The 24,208-nt window shown below is 27.9% G+C and overlaps 1 protein-coding gene and 1 long non-coding RNA gene across 2 annotated transcripts; one reads left to right on the forward strand and one right to left on the reverse strand.

Moving 5' to 3' along the window:
• Positions 1-1,350: 1,350 nt before the first annotated feature.
• On the reverse strand, positions 1,351-21,059 carry LOC122268426 (G protein-coupled receptor 143). Its single transcript, XM_087157419.1, has 9 exons — positions 20,973-21,059; positions 19,041-19,304; positions 12,187-12,275; positions 11,709-11,797; positions 9,431-9,520; positions 7,952-8,061; positions 6,940-7,048; positions 6,335-6,425; positions 1,351-1,840 (listed from the first exon to the last, which is right to left on the reverse strand). Exons 2-9 carry the CDS (start codon positions 19,294-19,296, stop codon positions 1,619-1,621), a joined length of 1,056 nt encoding a protein of 351 aa, XP_087013545.1. The 5' UTR covers positions 19,297-19,304; positions 20,973-21,059; the 3' UTR covers positions 1,351-1,618.
• Positions 21,060-21,191: 132 nt separating this feature from the next.
• LOC147815808 (uncharacterized) lies at positions 21,192-23,840 on the forward strand. The gene is made up of 2 exons (XR_015431211.1): positions 21,192-21,258; positions 21,988-23,840. It is a non-coding gene; the product is annotated as an uncharacterized LOC147815808 (long non-coding RNA).
• Positions 23,841-24,208: the final 368 nt, after the last annotated feature.

Raw genomic sequence — 24,208 nt, forward strand, 5'->3', positions numbered from 1 at the left:
GAAACCAAAAAACAAGAAACCCATCCTTTCACATTTATTGCTCATCTAGTGGACTATTGAAAACTATTTCATGGTGGTCCAAATTAAACTTTAGTGGTCTCAGACCAACAAACCACTGTTGATTTTGAGCCCTGATAAATATAAATGCAAATTCTTTACATTAAAAAAAAAAGTTATGCTATTATTCAAAAGAGGCTAACAAGACAATTGAATAAGTAATGGGGGGGGAATTCAAAATGGTTTTCATTACTTACAAAAAAAAAGAAAATAATTAAAATAAAAATGTTAAATAACAACACTAAGTTGAGTGCTTTGTTACTAAGTTGAAATGTGAAGACCAAAAAACTACTTTACTTTTTACTCATATCAAGAAATGTAGTCATAATTTTCACTCAGTTTCACAATACATGCATAAAGTGTAATATATATATATATATATATATATATATCCCATAAAAAGTTCAGAGAAAATGTAACTATGAAAAATTTTATGTTTTGGCTTGTTATGCTATTTAACACTTTTATTTTTCATAACAAAACTTTTTCTAAGATAACAATAAAAAGCAAATGTAAACGCCAACATGTTTGCAAATTATAAAAACGTACTCATGAAATGTATGAAATATGAAAGTACAAATAAAATCTTAGTAACTTATAAGTTTAGTATGATAATAATAGCACCATAACCTGCAATAAAATTTAATACTACCAAATTACTCATTTGGGGTAAGCGTATATAAAACACTATGGTGTAAAAAATATATATATTATCTTTATTCCAAGTAACCACAAACACTTGGAAAAAAAATACCCTAATTATTACAGACAGAGTTTATTGGATTTCCTTGATTGTTATAACTGATCGCTAAAATTATATTTTTTAGTTACGCCTTATTTTCATAAATTTAATATAGAATATAAAAACCTTTTACTTGCTAAAGTTGAAAAAAAATTATTTCAGGTACCGAAAACTCAAATCATTTCATTTTCCCTGACTATTTAAGTATTTCAGTTAAATTTCCAGACTTTACCCAGCTCTTTGGCCACCCTGTTACAGGAAATAAATAACTACATACCAAAAAACATTGCCACAGTTACATACTTTAAATACATAACCATTAAAAATTTACTCCTCCAAATTTTTCTTCAAAATCAATAATACATATATATTATATATATTAATAGATCGTTCCTTATAATTTTCTAAATAAATAATTATCTAATTTAATCTAAAAGTCAAATTATTTGCTCTAGTATAGTAAAAGACATACTGTACAACAATATTAACTATTCTTATTCAGCATGAAACCAAATAAAATAAAAATTTAAAAAATTTGCTTATACAGTGTTATCTTAATGGTAAGACTCAATCAAAATGATTGATTGTGTTGTTATTTGCAGATAAAATAGGCTGTACTATTGAGATCAGCTACAATCTTAATGGTAAGAATCAATCAAGATGATTGTTTGTGTTGTTATTTGCAGATAAAATAGGCTGTGCTATTAAAATCAGCTACAATCAGAATAGTAAGAATCAATCAAAATTATTTTTTCTGTTGTTATTTGTAGATAGAGTAGGCTGTACCATTAAGATCAGCTACACTCTTAATATGGAGAATCAATCAAAATGATTGTTTGTGTTGTTATTTGTAGATAGAGTACGTCTTTCAAAAGATGGATGATGATCAGATGACGTAACATCAATTAACAATCCAGGATGTGGAGGCTCCTGACAACAGCAACACATGCAAGTTTTCAGACTTTTCCACAAACCATCACAACCTTCCCATCCTTTATAAACCAGTGAGTTTAAAATAGCTTGCAGTGGATTTAAACTAGCCTAAAATAGTTAAGGTGAATAAATTACATAACACATATTACTTATATCTAACTTGAGCTACAAATTCTTATACTGAGTAATATTTAGATTTTAGACAAAATTTTTCAAACTTTACCAATGTAAAGTTATTGAATTACTTATTTTTAAAATGCAATAAATACTTTATTGATATAAATCAAAGTAAATTTCAGAATTTTTTTAACAGTCCAAAAATGAAGCTAAATAGTTTCAATGATTGTAACTACAATACTCTTTAGCCAAAAGATGTGTACTAGTTTTGTTACATAAGGTCACAAGCCCTGCCTTACAAGTCAGTTTTTGTCTACAAAAACAGATACAAATGAAAAGTTTCTTGAAGTTAAAAAAGTCATTTAATTCACCAAAATATAATGTGTAAATCTTTTAAAAATAAAAAAAACTATTGTATTTTTAATAAATTAGAACATGTGAAGATTTATAATTTCTCGTTTAAAGATTAGTTCTTCCGAAAGCTTTATAATAAAATTTGATAATTACGAAATGATACTAATTTGTGCATCAACTCATATTTTATTAGTTGGTAAATTATCAGTTGATGCACATAATAGCATCACTAATGTATTTATTTCATTATAATAGTCGCTTTCCAATGAACATTGTCTCTGTTGTCAATCTAAAACAGAACTGCTAATGTGAATGCTAGATTTTTAGAATCCTACATATCTACAAGTATCCTACACTAGACTAGACTAAACTAAGCAGTTTTTAAAGATTCATATCAAGGATTGGTTTCTTAGGACGAACTCCTCCGCTCAGCTTAAATGTTTTGATACTATCCTACGTCAACATCGAGAAAAAAGGTATGCTAGGATCTAACATTTCAGCTTGAGCATTGGCTGAAGTTTAGAGATGAACAATATAGGGAAAGAAAAATATATAACATCATTTCATAGCTTAAGAACAAATGAGCTTTTTTCTCATAAACACACATATTTTTTAAAATAAACCATCAGAATATAAACTAAATAGATACAGAAATAAGTCCATAAGCAAGTTATACATATTTAATGATTTTTCTTTTAAACGAAAAGTTTAAAAAAAGATATCAGTTTCTTTTTGAATCCTTAATAGTAAGAAAATAAAGAAAATAACTTTTAAGAAAATAACTTTTACTTTCTTAAGAACTTTTCATATTATATCAAATATCATATATAATATATTTTGTAGAATTATGCTTGAACTTATTTTAATATTTAAAAAAAAAACAATATTAAAATTTATAATCACAAGTATTTGAACTCAAAAAAAAAGAGAGAGAGATTTCATTTCTTATTCATGAGTCATAAAATAAAGGTTGTGCAATAGTTTTTAAAGAATAAAACTATAATTCACAAATTTAGGATTATTCATATTATAATTATAATTTGCATTTTGTAAATCGTCATCACATTTTTAAAAAAATTGAAACTTGACGAAATCACATAAATCAGACTCTTCAAAAAGGTGTTACTCAAATGTGTGTTTCGTTTAGAGATTCACTTGTTGTAATAAACATTATCGTAGTGAAAATATATTTTTTTAAGAACTCTGTGCAATAACTGCCAAAAAATCGATCATCAACAAATAGGATAATTGCATCAAAAAGTAAATACTCCAATGCACCATTCAAATTTCTCATATTATATAAAATATATCAAGAATATACATAGAATATATATAATAAGTCTAAAATATGTGTAAAATATATCAGGATTTTTAAAAACCATAGATAAATTAAGATCAATCATTATCAAAAAAATAGTAATACCATATGGATTTACCATGACATCGTCTTAAATTGAGCGAGTTAAAAAGTAATTAGATATTTAAATGTGTGATACGAATTCCGCATGTCAAAATAATATTAAATGAGAAAAGCTACATGGAAATTCATAGCAATATCTGCTAAAAAGTCAAAAAACGGTGGAAATACAGCATCTGAGGTAAAATAATCAAATGCATATGTTGCAAGAATATCAGTATTTAAAAAAATAATCATTAAAATATCAATAGTAATAACTGTGCAATTAAAGACATCGGGATATTAAAAAACAAATGAAAACTCATCACAATAATTTCCGGAAAAAAATAACAAAACACAACATATATTTACAATGGAATTTGCATGAACTGTGAACAAGAAAATGAAGAGTCAAATGCAATTTAAAATTTTAGTGACTATTGTCATATTAAAAATAATGAACAAATTTTATTTCAACCAAGTAAAAAAAAGAACTACAATGATTTATTAATTTTTTGCTTATTATATAATAATTTATTCAATAAAAATCTGAATTTGTAACAAAATCCCAACTCACAGTCACATTTTGCTAAAATATAGAATAAAATGTTTTTAAAAAAAATTTCTAGACAGAACTATTTTTTAAATTTTGGTGATTTCAAAATACTTTTCTAATATTAACTTAAAATTCTAGTTAAAACAGGGCATTACAGAATTTTTTTTATTCTCAAAGAAAATTTAAAAAATTAAGAGCATTTCTGCCTCCTCTGGAAAGGTATATTTAAAAATAATACTACAGTAAAGAAGAAGAAAAATATTGTTCTAAAAATTCTGCTGAAATAATAAATTTTTCAAAAAATTCTGCAGAAAAGAAAAGAAAACTTTTTTGCTTCCAAAATAAAAAATCTTACTGCAAGATCTCTGTAACGTTCTGCGACAATGTCGCTGTGTCACCATGATTCTGCCACTGGAGTCTCCAGAAAGAAAATATATAATGATCTGTGATATTGAGTGACCTAGCTTTATATCCATCTCTTAATATGCACATTTTATTTTATGATATGTCCGTCATTGAACAGCCGACCCAATCTTATGGGTTTACAACTACTCATGTTCAACTAAGTAGCCTTGTAATTTTGAACCCAATCCAGAAAACAAGGGAACTCCTGGATCGCGTATTGGGAGAAATTTGCCTTCGTGGAGTACTTTTTGATGGAACTAACCTGCATTTGCGTTACATGGACAGGAAGACCACGGTTAGCCTGGCGGCAAGGGGACTCTAACCCATGATTCATCTACCACTGACGATATTTCATGTCAGCACTGTGGTCGGTGCAAGCTGGATGCGGAATTCGTATCGACTGGTATTCGAACCCGGTCCGCCTCATTGGAAGGCAAACGCTCTATCCCCTGAGCCATCGCGGCTCTAATATGCACGTTTATAATGATTCCATCGATTACTGAAAAAAACAAAGAATTTTAAAAAAAAGATTATGAGTTAGATTTGAAATCAAAGTTTTTAATTTAGGCAGATCAAATACTTGCATCAAGGAAAATTAGCCTTGTATTCTGGTATTCATTCATTTTCATTTCCCTTCCACTTTTCATGTAGAAAAAGAAAGATTTGATTTCCTTTAAAAGTTATGTTCAATTTCGCCTACATATATCTGCTGGTGCGCTATTTTTCAATTTTTCTTGATGTAGAATCCCGAGTATGTGTTGGAAATACTTTTCATATCCCTTAATGGTTTTTTGGTGCATTTGATGCAACATAGCATGTAAGAAAAATCACTCCATAAATTTAATTTAGAGCTCTATATTTTCTGAGAAAAAGTTAAATTCTAAATTAATAAATATCAGTTGTTAAATTCTTGAAATGTAAGAAATTTCATATTCCACTAGAGAGCTGGTTTTCTATAATGATTTTAAATGAATGATTTATAATGAAGTCATTAAATCATCATTAAGTAATATTTGGTGCTCTGATGCATGGAATATATATCTGAGGATGGAAGATGAGCAAGAAGTATCACTTTATTTAAATTTTAAACTGAGTATTAGATCAATCAAATAGTTCATTTTAAAAGTTTTTCTTTTTTTTCGATGCAAACAAAATAATTTAAGTGAAATTAAATTTTTTTTGCAGTCACATGCTCTTATAATTAAGAACTAGCAAACTTTTATCTTTTTTTTTTAAATTTTGAAGAAGTTTTGGAGCTATTAAGTCTTAACTTTGTGTTCTGATGAAACTCATTAGTATAATCCATCCTTAAAATTTAAAAAATATTTCTAAATTTTTCCATAATTTTTACAAACAGTCTGCTCTCATTTGAAAAAAAATTAAATTATTTTTATTATAAAGCTTAATGTTAATATTATATAAGCTGATACCTAGAGAGTTTAAAATTATCACCACTGCTCCTTCGTTTCAAGTAAAGTTGTCTCCCCTTTTAAGTTTGGCAAAATATCAATTTCATGGCAAGCTCAAAAGGGAAAAAATCGCCCAATATGTTTTGAAACTTAGTATAAAAATCAAAGAATAAAGCCTGAGTTATGAAATTACTATGAAAGTGAACAAAGAAATCTGTGTTGGCAAAATATAATGAGCAAGGGATAGAATACACCAACAATAAAAAAACGGCTGTCAAATATCAGATTTAGTAATAAATTTTATTAAAAGATTGTTACATACTGCATTTAGAATATAAAAGTCTGAAATAATTTAAATAACTTACCATTACAAACCATACACCTAGAATTACATTTTTAGGCAAGTTAGACCAAAAGCCCCATAGTAAAATACCATTGATTATATTAGGAATCCAACTAAAACAATAAAAAGAGGAAATAAAATTTACTACTTTTTCTGTATTTAAGCAATTAAGAGATTTTTTTAAGTATAGAGTTAATAAAAGTTAGACACACTGCTTCAAAAATCTCACTTTATTTTAGACTAAAAAACATGCAGGAACCTTGTAAGTTTTAAAATTCAAACCTAACTTCTGTTTTAATTTTTAAAAAAAAGCTCAGAAGCAATAGGTTTCAGTTACTTTTACTAAATCGGGATTAGATAAACAATCAATTTGCATTTACCACATGTTGATATTATAAATTTTCTGTTTGCAAGCGTTTGGAGAAAAAAACTAATTTGTATAGAATAGACAAAATACTTTGCAGATTGTAATTATGAATTTTAATGAAAGGTATAAACATAAAAATAATTTAAACATATAGGAAACCCTTACATTAAACTAAAATGTAAAATATATAAAGTTGCAGCTAAAAGTTAATTCTAAAAAGTGAATTGAATATTATTTGGCTTAAATATAGTAAAACTTACCAAACATAAAATACTAAGACAATGCAGAAAAACTTTTCTTTCAAGGCAGCAAGTAGATTGTGTTCTAAATAAGTTAATTGACCAAGACCTCCGGTAAGCAAGACTCTTACTAAAAAAATTATAGATACAAAATATAAAATAATTCATTTCTATAAATAGAAATTTCATATGGTATACAATAAGCCATACGCTAGCTAGAGGTTTTAAAAATAAAAACTATACAGTTGCATAACATACATAAAATCAAAATACATTTACACTACAGGAACGCATACTAATTAAATAATTGCAAAAAAAAATAAAACCATATGCAGTAGAAGATCTATATAATGCAATTCTGTAGACCATGATTCTCCATAAACTTCACGAACTATAAAGCAAATTCAAACTAAACTGTTGGTTGTTAGTTCTAAAGCATTTCATAACTAATTTAATTTGCATTTAAATTTTTCTTCCTGCAAATAATAAATAACTTAACTGTGAATATAAATAACTTGCAGAAAAAAGAAAATTACGTACAGAGGAATATCTATATAAATTCTGTAAACTGTAATTCTCCATAAACTGCATTAAGTTAGCAATCTTTAAGGCAAACCAAAGCTAAAAAATTTGTTGGTTGTTAATTATAATGCACTTGATAATTAAATTTTTCCCTGTAAATAATAAGTAACTTAAGCACTTGTTTTTATATTTTAAAGCATTTGTATTAAAAAAATTGCCTTAAAGCAGTGATGTTGACATGTTCCATAGACACTAGATTGCTATGTTTATAAAGGTAAATTAAATTATTTATGTAACATAAAATTCTTTATAATATAAAGCCTGACATTTCAAGATTTGCATTATAAATATATTCTTCTTTATTTGTTTCATAAAAGAAAAGTTTGCAATCTGCAACAAAACATAAGTTTAACTTGATTTACTAGTATTTTTGTGAAATAGTACTTAACCTCCCCCGACACATACTTCACTAGAAGTAGTTACAAATTGCAAACAACAATATTCAACTCACCATTTTTAGAAGATATATAATACAATATAGGATTAACAATCATGACACACAGAATAGGAACATAAGACAACATGTAGTTAGGTAACACTCTGTAAACTCCATTATGGCAGCTAAAATTGCAAAGAAAAAAGATAAAATTTTAAATTTCATTAAGTGAAAAATCACAAATCTTTTAATAAAACCATTTCAATAAGTCCTTAAAATTTTCTAAACATTAAAAATGAAATTTTTAAACTAAGAAAAGTTTCACATCTTCTTTTTAAAAAAATTTTGCATTTAATTTATAACTTAAAACTTATACATAATAAAGAAATAAAAAAGAAAGATAGAATCAGATGCAACATAAAATATTTGGTTTATTTTTGTATATTGGTCTAAATATATGGATGAATTTTTATATTTTGTTGACTGGCATAAAGTTTCTGTTTTTTCTATTTTTCTTTTTTCTCCCAACAGACATGGGACGCTTTTTTTAATGCCAGAAAAACCAGAAGTACGTATTTCAACAAAACCAAATCAGATTGCGATTTTTGCTAAGTAAATACTTTAATACTGCTTGATTTGAGGAACTGCATCCTAGATCAAAATTCAACCTCAATAATAATAATAAAAATCTTTAAACCTTAATTTTATCAAAGTTTTACAACAGGAAGAAGATACAAGCACAAAAAAAATCTTAACCTCTTATAAACATTAAAAGTTTAAAAAAAAAATTTAAAATGTAAACTAAATTAATTTTTCTTTGTGAAACAAATATATGCATCAACAAGCAACACACACCACACATGCACATAAAAACAATCTTTTCGTCTAAATCCTTGACAACTTATTTGGTTGAAAAACATTTTCCAGAAGCAAATTACTTTTCCTCTTTAACCAATAAACAATATTAATTTTTTAAACTGAGTAGTATAATAACTAAAATTGCTATGTCTCAACCATGTACTTTCTTAAATGAAAATTAATATATTTAGAACTATAAATCTTGTAAAAATAATTAAAAATTTACAACACAGTAATTACTTATCATAAGTAAGATATCCAGTCCTCTACAAGAAAAATTGTGCTACTTTTCTCCACAATGCCCATGGGTAGGCAAAACAAATAAGTAGCTAGTTGCTTTGTCATTGCTTTGCTTAATAACATTAAAGTTATTAAAAATTATTTTAGATAGATAAAAATAGGTAAATGGGATAAAAATGGGGGCTAAAGTAGCACTAAATTCTTCGTTTCAAATGGAAGAAAATACAAGTACTAGTTAGCTTCTGATCTCTAAATCATAATTTTTATGCAAGAGATATTTATGTAACTAAATCATAACAAATTTTTGGCATAGTAAAAGTTTCAAATTAAATGCTGTAAAATTACAAAATTTAATACTTTTATTAACCACTAAATCTATAAATCAAAACATACAGGGTATTTCTCAGAACAAATATATGTGTTTTTAATATAGTAATACAAAATGTATATACGTACATAAAATTAGGCAAGTATAATGTCCCCAAACCAATGAAAGACATAAAAACAGATGTAGTCCAAGTAATAACATGATACAAAATTGGATTCCTACATGAATAGAAAAGATGTCAGTGCAACAAAATAATAACTATTTAAATCAGAATAACTCAGAAATTTATTAAAACAAAGAAAATATATTTAATCACAACATATTCAATAAAGTAAGGTAATAATAAAGTATTCAATAAAGTAAGCAATCATTGATTGATGATCTCAAGTATTATATACATATATGGTGCAGTTTAGACACAATTGGCGGTTATATTGAAGTATTTAAATTTTGTATTGAAAGATTTTAGGAGAGAGAATACCCTCCAACTTTTTTTACTTATTGGTAAGGGAAAATAATGATAAAAAATTTTCACAAGTTGAAATTTTGCTAAATTCTTAAATTCAATTCAGAACCCTGCATTACACTTTGCGTGAAAAATATTGAATACCATAAAAAAAAAATTTAAAAAAATTTCAAAATCTAACTCTATGATATTGCAGGGTCCATAGTCAAATTATTCAACAAAAAATAAGCACTTTTCAAGTACTCAAAAAATATCTTCAAGCACTTTAAAAAATATTTTTAAGCACTTTAAAAAAATAGTTTTAAGCACTTTAAAAAAATAGTTTTAAGCACTTTAAAAAAATAGTTTTAAGCACTTCGGATAATGCAAAATAGAACTTCAGACTTCCAATTTCCAGGCTTAATTATATTTTTACAAAAACTTTTAAACAAACCACCAACTCATTCCTGCTTGAAATTATGTTTACTACAAATATTGACAGCCTAATAATGGGAAGGCTAAATAATTTAAAAACTTTACTATCTAATTTTCAATAGTTGCAAAAATATATTTTAATAAAAAAGATACATAGACTTACACATACAAAATAAAGTGAATGCTTCAATAGTCATGATTATGATGATATTCCATGGTAAAAAGTGTGAACAAAAAGAAATATGACCCAGATTTGCAGTTGTAGTTCATTAACGCCGCGCTAGAGCTGCACAATGGGCTATTGGCGACAGTCTGGGTAGCATCCTTGAGGATGATCGGAAGACAAGCCAACACAATTTTGATCCTCTGCATAGGGGATAACACCCCCACTTCGTTAGCCCAACGACCTGCACGCGGAGTCGAGCACGGTACGGTAGAACAGTTTAACGAGGACCCATACCGCACATCCTCGGTCTCTACGCAGACTGATCGAAGTGGTCCCCCACCCGCACACTGACCACAGCCAGTGATGATTGACTTCAATGATCTGCTGGGAACCGTGTCTTAACAATCAGTCCACTGCGGGACAAGACCCTAATTTGATTGTAGATGTAGGAAGATACAGTACAGAACCAGTTATCCGGAAATCAGAAAACAGGAAAACCAAAAAACCGGAACGAAATTCGATAAATTTTCCCGCAATTTTTTTTTCCTCTTAAGATTTTAGGATTTTTCTTTCTTCTTCCATCATTTTGGAAATAATTATTAGTGTATTACTTCATCATTTTTCCTTCTTTTTAAGATTATTTCCAAATATTTATTTTTTTTTAGTTGGGCTTAACAATAAAAGAACGGCTCTTTGTAGCGATTCAGAAAACCGGAAAAATCAGTTATCCGGAATAGCGATGGTCCTGATCGCTCCGGATAATCGGTTCCCTACTGTACATGTTTCCAACTTAATAAAAAAAAACTTCAATTTTCCAAAGTTTATTGATGAAAATAGGTCAAAAAACGATGTGACCTTCGTAATACAAATATTTTAATTATTTATAGTGAATTCCATCCAAATTACTCTGGATAGCGCTATAGAACCCAAAAAATGTGCTTTAGATGAAAATATGTAATTCTGGTAAATTGTTGGGTGAAAATAGTGAATTTACAACAATTTCTCCTGCCAAAAGAGTAAGTGGGAGACCATTTTGGTTTGGACATGTAAATCAAGCACTTTTGTTCATGCAGAATCACAGTTACCTACGGGACAGGAAAATATATTCAAATTTACTGTACAGTGTTATGGAAGTTCTAATGAAAATACCAGATACGAAGTAAAATTAGTAAATACCACTCTATATTTAGAAATTAAATTTTAAAAAATAGTCCTGAAAATCAATTAAAATATTCTCATTTAATAAGAAAGTTAAAACAGAAGTTTATGATATTTGATTAAAAAATTCAATTTCTTACTGAATCAGTAACATAAAATCAATAAACCAATTCTAAAGGAACAGATAAAAATGTTAACATACCCACTCTTTTGTTTGCAAACAAGAAAGACATCTATGGCATATAACAAAGTCCACATATAAGTTGCAGTGTAGAAAATACGAATCCACAACTAAAAAATTTTTATAAGAAAAGTTAGATACCTTTAATAAGTCATCATTTCTTTTATTAAGATTCAAAACACAATGGCAAAATGAGAGCTGATAAGAATAGTGGCTTATTGTAAAGTTTGATGAATATATGCAAGTTCAAACATATTTTTATCTATCCCATTTTTTAATGTTAAATATCCTTTGCCATCTTTGTGAAATAAATTATTAACATAAAAAATTTTACAAAATATTTTTTAAGTGTTACTAATAAAGATATAGTGTTTATAAAACTAGAAAGGTAAAATTTTGTACATCTTACAGTATAACAAGTTATAACAGATAATACAGTAACTCAAATTAGCAAATAATTACAAGTTTAGAAAAATAAAAAATATGCAATGAACTTTACCGCAAAGACAGCACATAGTATAATATCTACATGATTTTCCAGGATCATACTTCCCCTCCAAAGCCAGAACATGGATCGTAAAAGAATACCTGCAAGAATTTAAATAATTATCAATTTTAATTGAGATATTTAACAACTATGATCAAGAATGCATGTTTTAAAAATTCATTTATGTATAACCTTATATTTATACATTAACAATTGGATATTATAGCTTTTTAAAACAAAAACTATAGCTTTAAATGCTTTGTAAGTAATTTGCTACTTGAATTCCTTTAACCCCTTAACTGCCGAGTAAAATTAACGTGATTCACTCCCCAGTGCCACAGTTTTTCGCTCAAGTGCACTTTCTTACACGGTGCTTTGGTGGAGAAAATGATGCACGCTTTGTAATTTAAAAACAGTTTAATTTTACAAGACAAGAAATAGGAAAGAAAGAAAGTACAAAATTTAAATTAAATAATAAAAATACAATATAAAAGATGTTAAAACTTAGCTGTTGTATGATAAATCCTGAAACATGGTTGGACACATAAACCAACATCACATTCATCGCACTGATAGCGGGATTCACAAAGATTTTTTTTTCTTGAACAAACAGCATATTTTTGTGATGCAATATTCTTTGAAGACGTTGATGGAAAGAATAAAAAGCACCAAATACATACGGGAAACAAAAGCGAAAAAAGAATAAACCCGACCTTACTCAAATAAATACACACAAGCGATTAATACGATATCACTTTTCCATAACATCCTTTTCCCATTCTCCCTCCTTCAAAATAAGTAATACATTCGCAAAACAAACACTTTCAAGGCCATTTTACTGCATGTTGAAGTAGGGGGTGTAGTTCTATTTATAGCAGCGCAATGCAAAGCATCGTACTTTGGGAAAGCGTATATATACGCCTGCTCCAGTTAACGCATCGTCTGGCCGAGACGTATATATACGCCCGCGGCAGTTAAGGGGTTAAAAAATGGCTCATTGTATGTATTGTACAAAAGTTCACTTTGATGAAATTACTCTTAGTTTGATAAAGCTAGTAAAACTGACAATCTAGGTGTATGATCTAATCAGTGAGCGAATCTTTATAAATATTTTATTTCATCACCTTCGACCAATTTATGTTTTTATGTTTCATAACAGTCGACCCAATTTAGGGTTTATGACTACTAATATGTGAGCATTTTTCTTCAATTATTTTATCATCGCAGCAGGGTTTGAAAAAACCCAGGATTTTTTTTTTAAAAAAAAACAGCCAACCCACCCGGGTTTTATTGAAAAATCTTAAGGAAAATTGGGTTTTTTCATTTAGTGATCTTAAAATTTAAAGTTTTACATTGTAAATATTTTTATTTTTTAAATAGTGTTGTACTACAAGCTTAAAAATCGAAATAAATCCAAAAAGTTCATATAAATACAAACAACAAAATTAAAATAAGTTTAAATACGCACTATCACTAATACATATTTGAATCCTCTTTATTGTTAAATACATAACGTTTCACAATTTTCAATTCAAGCATTATAAAATATAAATTCAACAGTAATATAAAAGGAACAAGTTTAATCACCTTTTGTTTTCACACACATCTATTTACTATATTTATTAAGGATATATGTATATACAGTAGGAAACCGATTATCCGGAACGATCGGGACCATCGCTATTCCGGATAACTGATTTTTCCGGTTTACTGAATCGCTACAGAAAGTCGTTTTTTTACTGTTAAACCCAACTAAAAAAAAAAATATTTGGAAAAAACGAATTAATACACTAATGATTATTTCCAAAATGATGCTATGGTAAACATCTTTCAAAAAAGAAAGAAAAATCTTAAAATCTTATGAGGAAAAAAAAATTTTTTTTTTAAAAAATAGCGGGAAAATTTATCAAATTTCGTTCCGGTTTTTTGGTTTTCCGGTTTTCTGATTTCCGGATAACGGGTTCTGTACTGTATAATAAAGAAAAAAAAGAATTGGCAAAACTTTTGTGGAAACTTGGAATTTTTTTCTCTTTTTTTGCCATAATATTCCATCATTTTTGTGATGAAAATTTTTGAATAACAGAGTCATGCATCATTGATTTTGAGAAGCATTCAGGATCAGAAATTCTGGATGATGCTTAGAAAGTCAGTCTTCTGCTAATTGCTCTTGTTCATCATTTAAAATTTGTCCTCCTGTTTTGGGATCCATGATGTATGCTAATAAATGAGGTGGCCGAACAGCCTGGTGGAATCTTTTTACAAAATGTTGCTTATGGGTTTCTAATTCATCACACAATAGTAAATTAATCCATATTTAAATGGTTTACGAAATTGTGTCTCTGAATTGTGTGAATGTTTTCTGATAGAAGCTTTTTTAAAGCTTCAGAAACAATGGATAACTGTTTTCCCAAATTAATAGCTTCTTGATAAAGCCCAACATTATTTAATATTTTTGACATATTTTTATTGAAATCATTTTGATGTTCAAGAGCAATCTGACGATATTTATGGTAATTATTGACAAAAATTTTTACACAGTCACAATATGAACTCCACCTAGTATCATTTGGTAACTGGGACTTTTTTTAATTTGCCCATCCATGTGCTTGATGCAAATTTTCTTCCACTTCCTAAAGCTGTTGCATTTTTTAAAAATAAAAAGCGTTAAAACCAATCCTAAACTGAATTCAAATTCACTATGAAAGAAGACTCTCTAATATCAGATATTTTGTTTTGGATTGTTAGTAGATTTGCTCTGTATCAGCATCAAAACCAAAACTGGACAAACCTGCCTAGACATGACAAAACTTGATTTAAGTAAAGATAGAGGGAATTCCTTTTTATTAAAATATTTTCCTATTATTTTTGTTTTGTCTTACTTACTTTACTTTTTTTTCGGGATGTGCCTGTGACAGTCTTTTTACTTATACAATAGATATTTTTATGCTTAAAAAAAAAACATTTTTATTCAAAATGTTTATATGTATTAATTGGAAGAAATATATGCATTCAATGAAGTTAATTTTAAGTTCTAATCTTAGTTTGATTCAATTTTTAGTTTAAGCAAGAAAAAAGAGCAATTATACTATGAAGTCATAAAATTTCAGCTTCTCTTTATATCCATAAAAATTTGTTTACTGTTTAAATTTATTTGTTTATTGTAATGTGTGTATAACAATGCAACTGCATATATTTCTAAAATTTATGCCTACATATTAAATTATTTAAAGTTAAACATGTGTAAAAATATTTCCTTTCATAAAAACCTGTTTCGTGCTATAACGAGTAAAAAAAATATATCTTCAACTTCCTTTATTATTTATTAAAAACCTGTTTACTAATCATATAAAGCATTGGTTCTCAACGGGGGCGATACCGCCCCCCTGGGGGCGTTGGGAGTATGCTGAGGGGCGGTGAACTTCTTTTGGGCAGTAGGGGGGCGTTGGGTATGTTTTGGGCGTTAGGGGGCGATGAGCATGTTTTGTCATTCAAATTTAAAACTTAGAAATAAAATTATTAAATTGAGATTTATTTAATAAATAAAATTAATCTGAAATTAATATTAAAGAGAAAAAAAATTAAATTAATATAATAAATATAGATTATCCGATACACCATTTGTACCAGCAATAAAACGAACTTATGTAGCACCTATTCTCCAATCCGAACCAACACACCTCAGCGCATGAGTCTGTACCTTTTGCCTTTGACTTATTCAAGCCATTTGGTGAAAATTGAAGTCATTGCGCTTTCAGTATGAATTTTTGATTTGACCCGTGTTTCTTATAATGGTTTTTCTTAGCTTCATTACAGTTTTTTCCCCTGCCACCAGCAATGTCGGTTAATAAAAAGAGGTGTCATCAATACAGTGCCACATACTTGAAGTTGGGATTTGTTCAATCACTGTTGAACTCTCAACTACCCATGTGTTTACTATGTAATAAAGTTTTATCTAACGAGGTAATGAAATCTTACTGTTATCAGGAGCATTTGCAAAAAACTTATCCTGACAAACAAAATAAAGATTTGACATTTTTCATGAACATCTTCTTTCACGCTTCTGAAGGCACCTTCGGTCTCTGGGTTATTAGCAAACTCATCACAAAAATGCGACGATGGTTTAATAGCTTCTTATAATATATCAAAATTTATTGCTAAATCTGGGAAAGCTCATACTATCGGAGCAGAGTTGATACTGCCGTTTGTCAAGGAAGTTTAAAAACAGTTTTACACCATCCAGTCGCATCCACTGTAATAAAAAAAATATCCCGTAAGCAACGATACAGTGCGGCGACGAAATGATGATTGGCTTGAAATTTCGTTACGCAAACTTTTGATATCCACAGGGGTGAAAGCGAGACGGAAAAGAGGAAAGGCTGGTAATAAAACCATTTCAGTTATAGCTAGTTTTGGGGAGGAGTTTACTTATTCTTTTTTTAAATTTTTCAACAATATCTACTTTATCTTGGACAAGAAGCAGTTTTATATATATGCCAGAATTATAAAAGAAATCTTGATAGTTACAGATAATTCATTTTCTTCGAAAAAAAATGCTGGAATGAAATGTTTTACGTACCAGGTTTTTCTCTTTTCCGTCTTGCTATATAAGGGTTTTCACCCATGGATATCCAACGAATTTTCCCTTCAAGTTGATAAATCAACCTTGCCAGGTAATGTAGGCTTTACTGTAGGCATAGGTCCGGTTTGTAAAGGTAGGAAAAATTATTCAAGTGATGCTTTTTTCAAGAAGCTTGATTGTAGATATCAAAGGTAAATCTATTTTTAATACTTTCAAAGATTATTTTAAAGAGAAAAACATTCCTCTTGCGAATATTATGTCTATTACCACTGATAGGCTCTTGCAATGGTGGGTCGACATTGCCCTTTTGGAAAGGAAGGTACCAGATGTCTTAGCTGTTCACTGCGTGATTCACAGACAGCATTTAGTAGGTGAAAATCTCAGCAACCGTTTACATCAATCATTGCAATATGCCATATCTGCTGTGAACAAAATTCATTGTAATACTCTCTACGACTGATTATTCAGACAGCTGTGAAAGAAAAACGATGAAAATTCAATCACTTGCTACTATACACCGAGATTCGCTTTCTTTCCAAAAGCTTCTGTCTCAATATGTATTGGAATCTTTTCCACTCTATGCTTGAGTTCCTCGAAAACAGAGATGTAGCTCTGAGAGACAGATTGCTAGAATTTAAGAAAGACTTTGACAGATTTATCTGTAAAATTTAAGGGTGATAATTTACATCTTCAAGGCAACGAGCTCAACTTGATCCCTACAAAATAAGTTATTTCTTTCAGTTACTGCCTTTCTAAAAAAATCATTTCGTGGAAGCAGAATTTTGGTTGGAATATGTTCAGCCAAGCAGGTGAAATTCACTCTGATGACGCACAAGAATATTGTCAACACCTTGACTCTTTGCACCTGAACTTTTCTGGCCCTTTTAAAGATGTTTTGTTCCCTAGAAGTGCCTCAATGGGTTTATGGCTTCTGAACCCTTTTGCGAATATTGAAACAGCAGAGGTTCAGATTTACGAGGAATTGGTGGAACTTTTAACTAAGTAAACTTTGAAATGATGATCGTCTCACAGAATTTTTGCTTAAAGGTAACAACAGTCGTCTCTATCCTGGACTGTAGACTAACATTAAACATTTTTTAATTGCCTCCCCTTCCCCCTAGCTTGTCGAACGTGGAATCAATGTTGTTACAGATCTTATCACAAAAAGGAGAAATCGACTCAAAATTGTGCAACGAGGGGATTAGCGTCTTCATCTCACTAAAAGTATTGAGCCGACCGTTAAGAAATTGGTTCTGAGTCATTAAGTGCAATCATCCCACTAACATAGTTACTTGAATGTTTCGCTGATACTACTTTTTAGTGTTAAAAAACCTTTTGATTTTTATTTTAATTATCTAGTTTAGAATAAATTATTTTTTTAAGAATAGGTTTCCTTGTTGTATTTTTTTCATTAAACGTATTTATTTTTATTATAAAAAATAGACTGCGATTACCTGCCGCGAGAAAATTATCGAATTAATGAGCACATTATATTTTTTAAAGAGATCAAACAAATTTAAAGCGTAAAGAAATTAAGATTTCGCTTATAATTCAGCACACCTCCCTCCGTCCCCATGCTCTAAACAGCTGAATTTTCACGAAAGGGGGCGTTGAAATGTTTTTTGCTCCTTAAGGGGGCGGCAACGTTAAGAAGGTTGAGAATCTATGATATAAAGCATGCAGCTGCATTTGAAAAATTGATCCTTACAGACTATATTATTTAAATTTCTATGTGACTTCATTTCATTTCATTAAAATATTACTTTTTGAAAAAACCCGCTTAAAGTTTCAATAGTAATATAAAATTATAGATTTGAGTTTCTTTTACTTTACAAAGATTAAAAACTTAATCATATAAAGCATGCACCTATTGACACATTCATGCTACACAATAAATTATATAGAACTAAATATCTATCAATAAGTTTTAATCAAAACATTTTTTTAAAAAAAACCAAGGCCTGGGCAGACTTTTTTCAAAGTGGGCCCACTTGGCGAACCCTACATAACATTGGCAACATCAGTGATGATAGCATGAAACTTTTCAGGACATATATCTTTAAGAAATTTATCATACTATACATTTGGTCTGCTGTGTGATGTTTTTTTTCTGTTGCTAATGTGAGTCATAGTTTTATTTCCTATATAATGTTCTAGTTGATATGAATATTCTCGAGAATATAATGGAGAATTTTACATTACTATTAATATTATATGAATATTCATATAATAAATGAAAAAAACAATTTAAATAATAAACTGATAACTTAATTTTCAGTAATATTACCAGAAGCAGCAAAGAAATCTGCCATTGCTAACCAATTGATAATAGCTTTCTGTGTCACTCCAATGCTCCGGTGTCGATGAGGAAGAGAAGATACAGCAGAGGGTAAAACCTGATAGACAGCACCAATCATTCCAAGAAGGGAAGATATAATACAAACAATATTGTAAGGTGTAGATTGAAATGGCAGGCGTAGTAATAACTCAGGTTCTACTTGTACTGACATGCAACAAAAAGTTTCTAAAGTAGCAGAGGCCATTTCGGAAACTAAATACATACATAAATAAACATCATTAGATACAAAAAGATAAAATATTCCAGTAAATTTAACTAAATTTTAAAAATAATTTTATTTTTCTAAATAAAAATAAGAATTTACACAATATTTATCATTTAAATTCATTTTTTTAGATGATATTAGTATTTTTAATACGCACAAAAAGAATTATAAAGAAGAAATGAGTTCACTTTACAATTAATATAAGTTTTTTCATACATTAATTCATGAATTGACAATATCGAAAACAAATATGACGATATTTAAAACTATTTTTTTTAAATATTTTCTTTGTCATAAATGTGAACAAAAATAATATTATCAATCAACAAATAAACAATTTCTCCTAATGATAATAATTTTCAATGTTAGTTTTAAAAAAGAAGCAACTTTAAAATAGTTAAAATTAAGTTTTACCAAAAAACCAACTAAGTTTATGTCTCAACTAATTTTTCAGCATTCAATCCTTTTATTCAATAGATAATTTTTTTTCTAAAATTACCTTTCAACAAAATTCTATGATCTCAAAATGAATTCAGCATCAACATCAATATTAATTAAAACTTAATGTTAATAAAAAATAAAAAACTAAATTTCATAGTTTATACATTCTTATAACATTTCATTTTAGTAACATTTCTTATAACATTTCTTATAACATAAAATCATATGTAGTATATCAAAAGTCAGACTAATTCATTTAAGCAAATTAATTTGACTTTAAAAAAACGCATAATGCTTTTAAAATATATTTAACATATTATTTCAGCAATTCATGAAACAAATTATTATAAATAGAAACAGCACACATGAACAAATAAAGACATCTTATATCCATTAAAAATCAATTTATAAGTGCAGAAAAAATTAACAAATTCACAAAGAGCCCTAAATCAAACAGATTTTAAATCAACCTAAAGTTTTACAATTTAAATGAACTTGAAACAATATCGAAGAAAAAAAAATTTAAAGCCACTCTAACATAGTTTTCATCAGGAAAGAAAATTATTAAGAATTGATTTACATTCTTTAAAATAATAAAGCAACCAATATTATTTGATTTCATAAAACAAAAATTAGTTCTAATAGTTATCAATAATAATTTTGAAACACTGGAAACAAAAAATAGCCCATGACAAAAGAGAAATTTTACCTCAGTTGTTATAAAGTAATAAAAATTATATAATATGCCTAAAAGTTTCTCTTATCATTCTCAAATGGGCTTTTAAATATAAAATTAACAAAGAATGAATGCTAATACATCTTAAAATGGTTAGATAACACCTGGAATTTCCAGTTTTTTTTCTCTTTAAACAAAAAATGTTACATAAGTACAGCGACCTTGGAAAAACATGCTGTTATAATTCTGAAAACACAAAACATACCAATTAAAATTTTTTCAATTCTTAATATAATGCAGATCTTAATAATTCTGCTAATAATGAAATAATTGAAAAAATAAACAAAATAAATATTAAAAGTAATCCCGATATAAACATAATAAGAACTGTATTGCTTTTTAATACAAAAATCACCATATATAATTAAATATTCAAAATTAAATGAAATTTCCAAATCAAAGTTAGATATATTTTAAATTTTTTTACACTGATATGAATATAATGAATGAAAGAGGGATAATTGTTTCAATAACTTACACTTGTAACATTAAAACTGACACCGGAACCAATTTACTATCTAAATCAAAACAAAAACAAAAGCACGAGATGTCGTCAGAGTTTCATAGATAAGAGGAACCCGCAAGAGGAAGTGAAAGTCCTATCTTCCCGGTGGCAACGAAAAATGGGTTACTTTTTTCAATCAGTGTGGCGACTTTTTCTATCTGTTAAATCGCCACATCGCCAGTGTTCGTGTGCATGTTTTTTGTTGTTAATTTCACGTGTCGAAATTTTACTGCATGGAGTAGAAATCTAATCTGTTGTGGTAAGTAAAAATTATTAATATGTTAGTTTTATACATTTATTTTTAACTAATTAAATTTTAAAACATTGCATGAATGTTAATATATTACGTTCTATAAAACGTAAACATCTTTCACGTGTTATTTTCCATTGAGAATGAATTTTATAATACAACTTTACTAGAAATTTATTTTTATATGCATTAATTGATTGAGCGGTTATTGTTTAAAACATTTGTTGGATAATTTTTGATAACCTAAAAATGTTTTCATATTGGAATATTTATTCTGTTTAAAATATAAATGTTTTGATCATTAAGAATGTTTTAGTTAAGTCAGCGGTAATATAGCAAAAATGAGCTTGCATAAATTTTTGGAAATTATATAGTCTGTTATTTATGTATAATAATAAATGAACTTATATAGAGAGAAATGCTTGTGTGTTGTACTGTTTGTCATTAAAATTAAGGTACGATGCTAAAATTTATATAATGTCTAGTTTATGATAAGGAATGTTGAAATGTGAAGGTTGCATTTTTTAGGATAGCTGTATTAAGAAGATGTGGTGATTAAAGTTACAAGTATTTTAGATCTTCAAATTATCTTTATATATTTCAAAATTGATAGATGAGATTTATGTATTCAAAATAAATTAGTTAACTCTGTAAATTTTGTCTGTGTGAGAAATTTATCCCTTTTGACATTGTAATTCTTTAATGCATAGTATTTTTAATGATACTTTTTATCTCTAGTGGTTCATGATTCATGTACAGAAAAGACTGGAAGCATTTCTATGTACCAAATACAGTTAGCTGATTGTGGAGAAGATAAACTTGGTGAAACAGTAGCTAGAGAACTGTCTATTTAGATAGTTTATTAAACTTTCTATATAGATGTTTTTAAAATGGTTATCTTTTTATTGTTTTTCCAAGCTCGGTATAACAACTAAAGCTTATTTGCAAACTTAACTAGATGTTAATTACTTTCTAGGGTAAGTCGTTCATTAGATTGTAATTCTAGATTTAAGATTGTTCTAAAAAAACTTATTATTACATTAGCTGTATTTTTTACCTCTTACTGCAATTAATTTTGCATTGATGACAACAATAAAAGTTACGTGCCATTTTTACAGACTCCCGAAACTGGTAAGTTCCCTTTTTCGAGTAAAACATTGTAGTTTTATCAAAATATTTTTAGTTTAATTTTGATCTTTAAAGAAATGAAAGTTTTCTGTAATGCATATAAAATCAGCTTATCTTCTAGTAATTTTATATTTATATTGTCAATTATTTATAATTTCACATTTATGTGGATATATTTGTAAGCATTTGGAGTTTTCATTATTCTCCTTTTGTTAGTTGTGTACATATAATCATATCATGAAATGTAGTCCAAAGTTCTGATTTTTCGTAATTATACAAAATTTAATCGGCAGTTTGGGAGTAAGGTTAAGGTTATTGTTTCTAATTTATAAAAATTTAAGTATTGTTTTTGAAATTGCACATGATTAAATGATCAAGTCATTGATGATAATTTAAGTTCTTTATTGTAGGGTAAAAGTACAGTTTGTTAAAAGTAAAATTAATTTTGTGTATGAAATGAAAAAAGCAGGTATAATGTATCAAACATATGCATGATCTTATTGTCTGCTGTTTAAGTTATGTATTAATTTCACAGCCTGTGTATAAACTCTTATATAGCCTTTTTGTGTTATGGGATGAAAGTTATAACAATTGTGTTTTATGAATGTTTTTAATTGTGTAAAAGCTAGTTATTGGGACATCTATCAGAACAGATGTCAGTAAGCACATTTGCATAAGTATAAGTAATTCATAATGAAGCAAACCTCATTGTCAGAAATCGGGTCAAAACTTTTTTCTTCTAAAATGTTCAATTTATTCAGAATTTTCTTTTTAAATATATTATAGTAATAGAATCTTTTAAATATATTTGATTAATTAAATGCCTATTAATATTCAAAATTATGAGTAAACGTAACACATAAAATTTCAAGTATGACATCAATTTTAACTGGAAAATATTGCAATTCTTCTATTTTGATAACTAGAAAAATCTTTAAAATTCCCTTTTGTGTCAATTATTTAGCACATTCTGCAACAGTTATGAAATTTATATTATTTCGTGAAATCTACTGGATTTTTTTCCTATCCGTGTTGTCAGCTATGATTTCACAATTTTTCAGAGGAGAGTTTCGTCAATTTCAAATATAGTTATTAAGGTTTATACTTGCTTATGTCTGTGAAACTTTTTTTTTCATATGCTGGTAATTTATTTAAAGTAGAAAATCTATGCAATGAAATTCTATAAACCACATTAACTTTCACTGGTGTAAACAATAAAAATTGCAGTTAAGAATTTCTGCAATAATGCAAGAACCAGGGGTGAAAGTTTTCCGTATTTTGACGGATTTCCGTCTTTTTAAAAAAACTACAAGACGGAGCAAAACGGAATATTACTAATCTTCTTTTGTAACTAACAATTTTCGAAAAAGTTAAATCATTACTCTTTCTTAATCACTCTATTTTATGTACTTTTATTTCAAGAATTGTAAATTTTAATTAAATATAAAAATGTTTTTAGTTTGTTTGTAAATGTTTTTAGTTAGTAATTAAAATTTCCTAATTTTTTTTCTAAAATTGATAAGTATAGATATATTGTAAAGATAGTTGTGTACATGCAATATGTTTTCAATCAATATATTTTTATTTTAATAAGCATGGTAGACTTAACATTTATTAAATGTCAGCATTTTGTTGAATATAATTTTTACCATTAAACTATGTTTAGCTTGAAAATTGTTTTTGTTATTTATTAACAAAGTATTAGCTTAGCTAAGTATTATTCTTTTCCTTAAAATGGTAGCTAGCACTTTATTTTATTAGAAAATTAAATGATTGAAAAAATTTAAAAGCTGAGGTAATTTTTGCTTGAAATAGCTAATTACTTTGCAAT

Source organism: Parasteatoda tepidariorum, chromosome 2 (assembly GCF_982258835.1).
Source record: "Parasteatoda tepidariorum strain Cologne lab strain chromosome 2, Ptep-v5.0, whole genome shotgun sequence".
NCBI classification, from domain to species: Eukaryota; Metazoa; Arthropoda; class Arachnida; order Araneae; family Theridiidae; genus Parasteatoda; species Parasteatoda tepidariorum.

Coding starts and splice junctions, on each gene's coding strand:
- LOC122268426 (XM_087157419.1), bottom strand. CDS start 19,296: ATGGCCTCTGCTACTTTAGAAACTTTTTGTTGCATGTCAGTACAAGTA. Junction 11,798..12,186: donor TACTATGTGCTGTCTTTGCG/GTAAAGTTCATT, acceptor AAAATTTTTTAG/TTGTGGATTCGTATTTTCTA. Junction 6,426..6,939: donor GTCTTAGTATTTTATGTTTG/GTAAGTTTTACT, acceptor TTATTGTTTTAG/TTGGATTCCTAATATAATCA.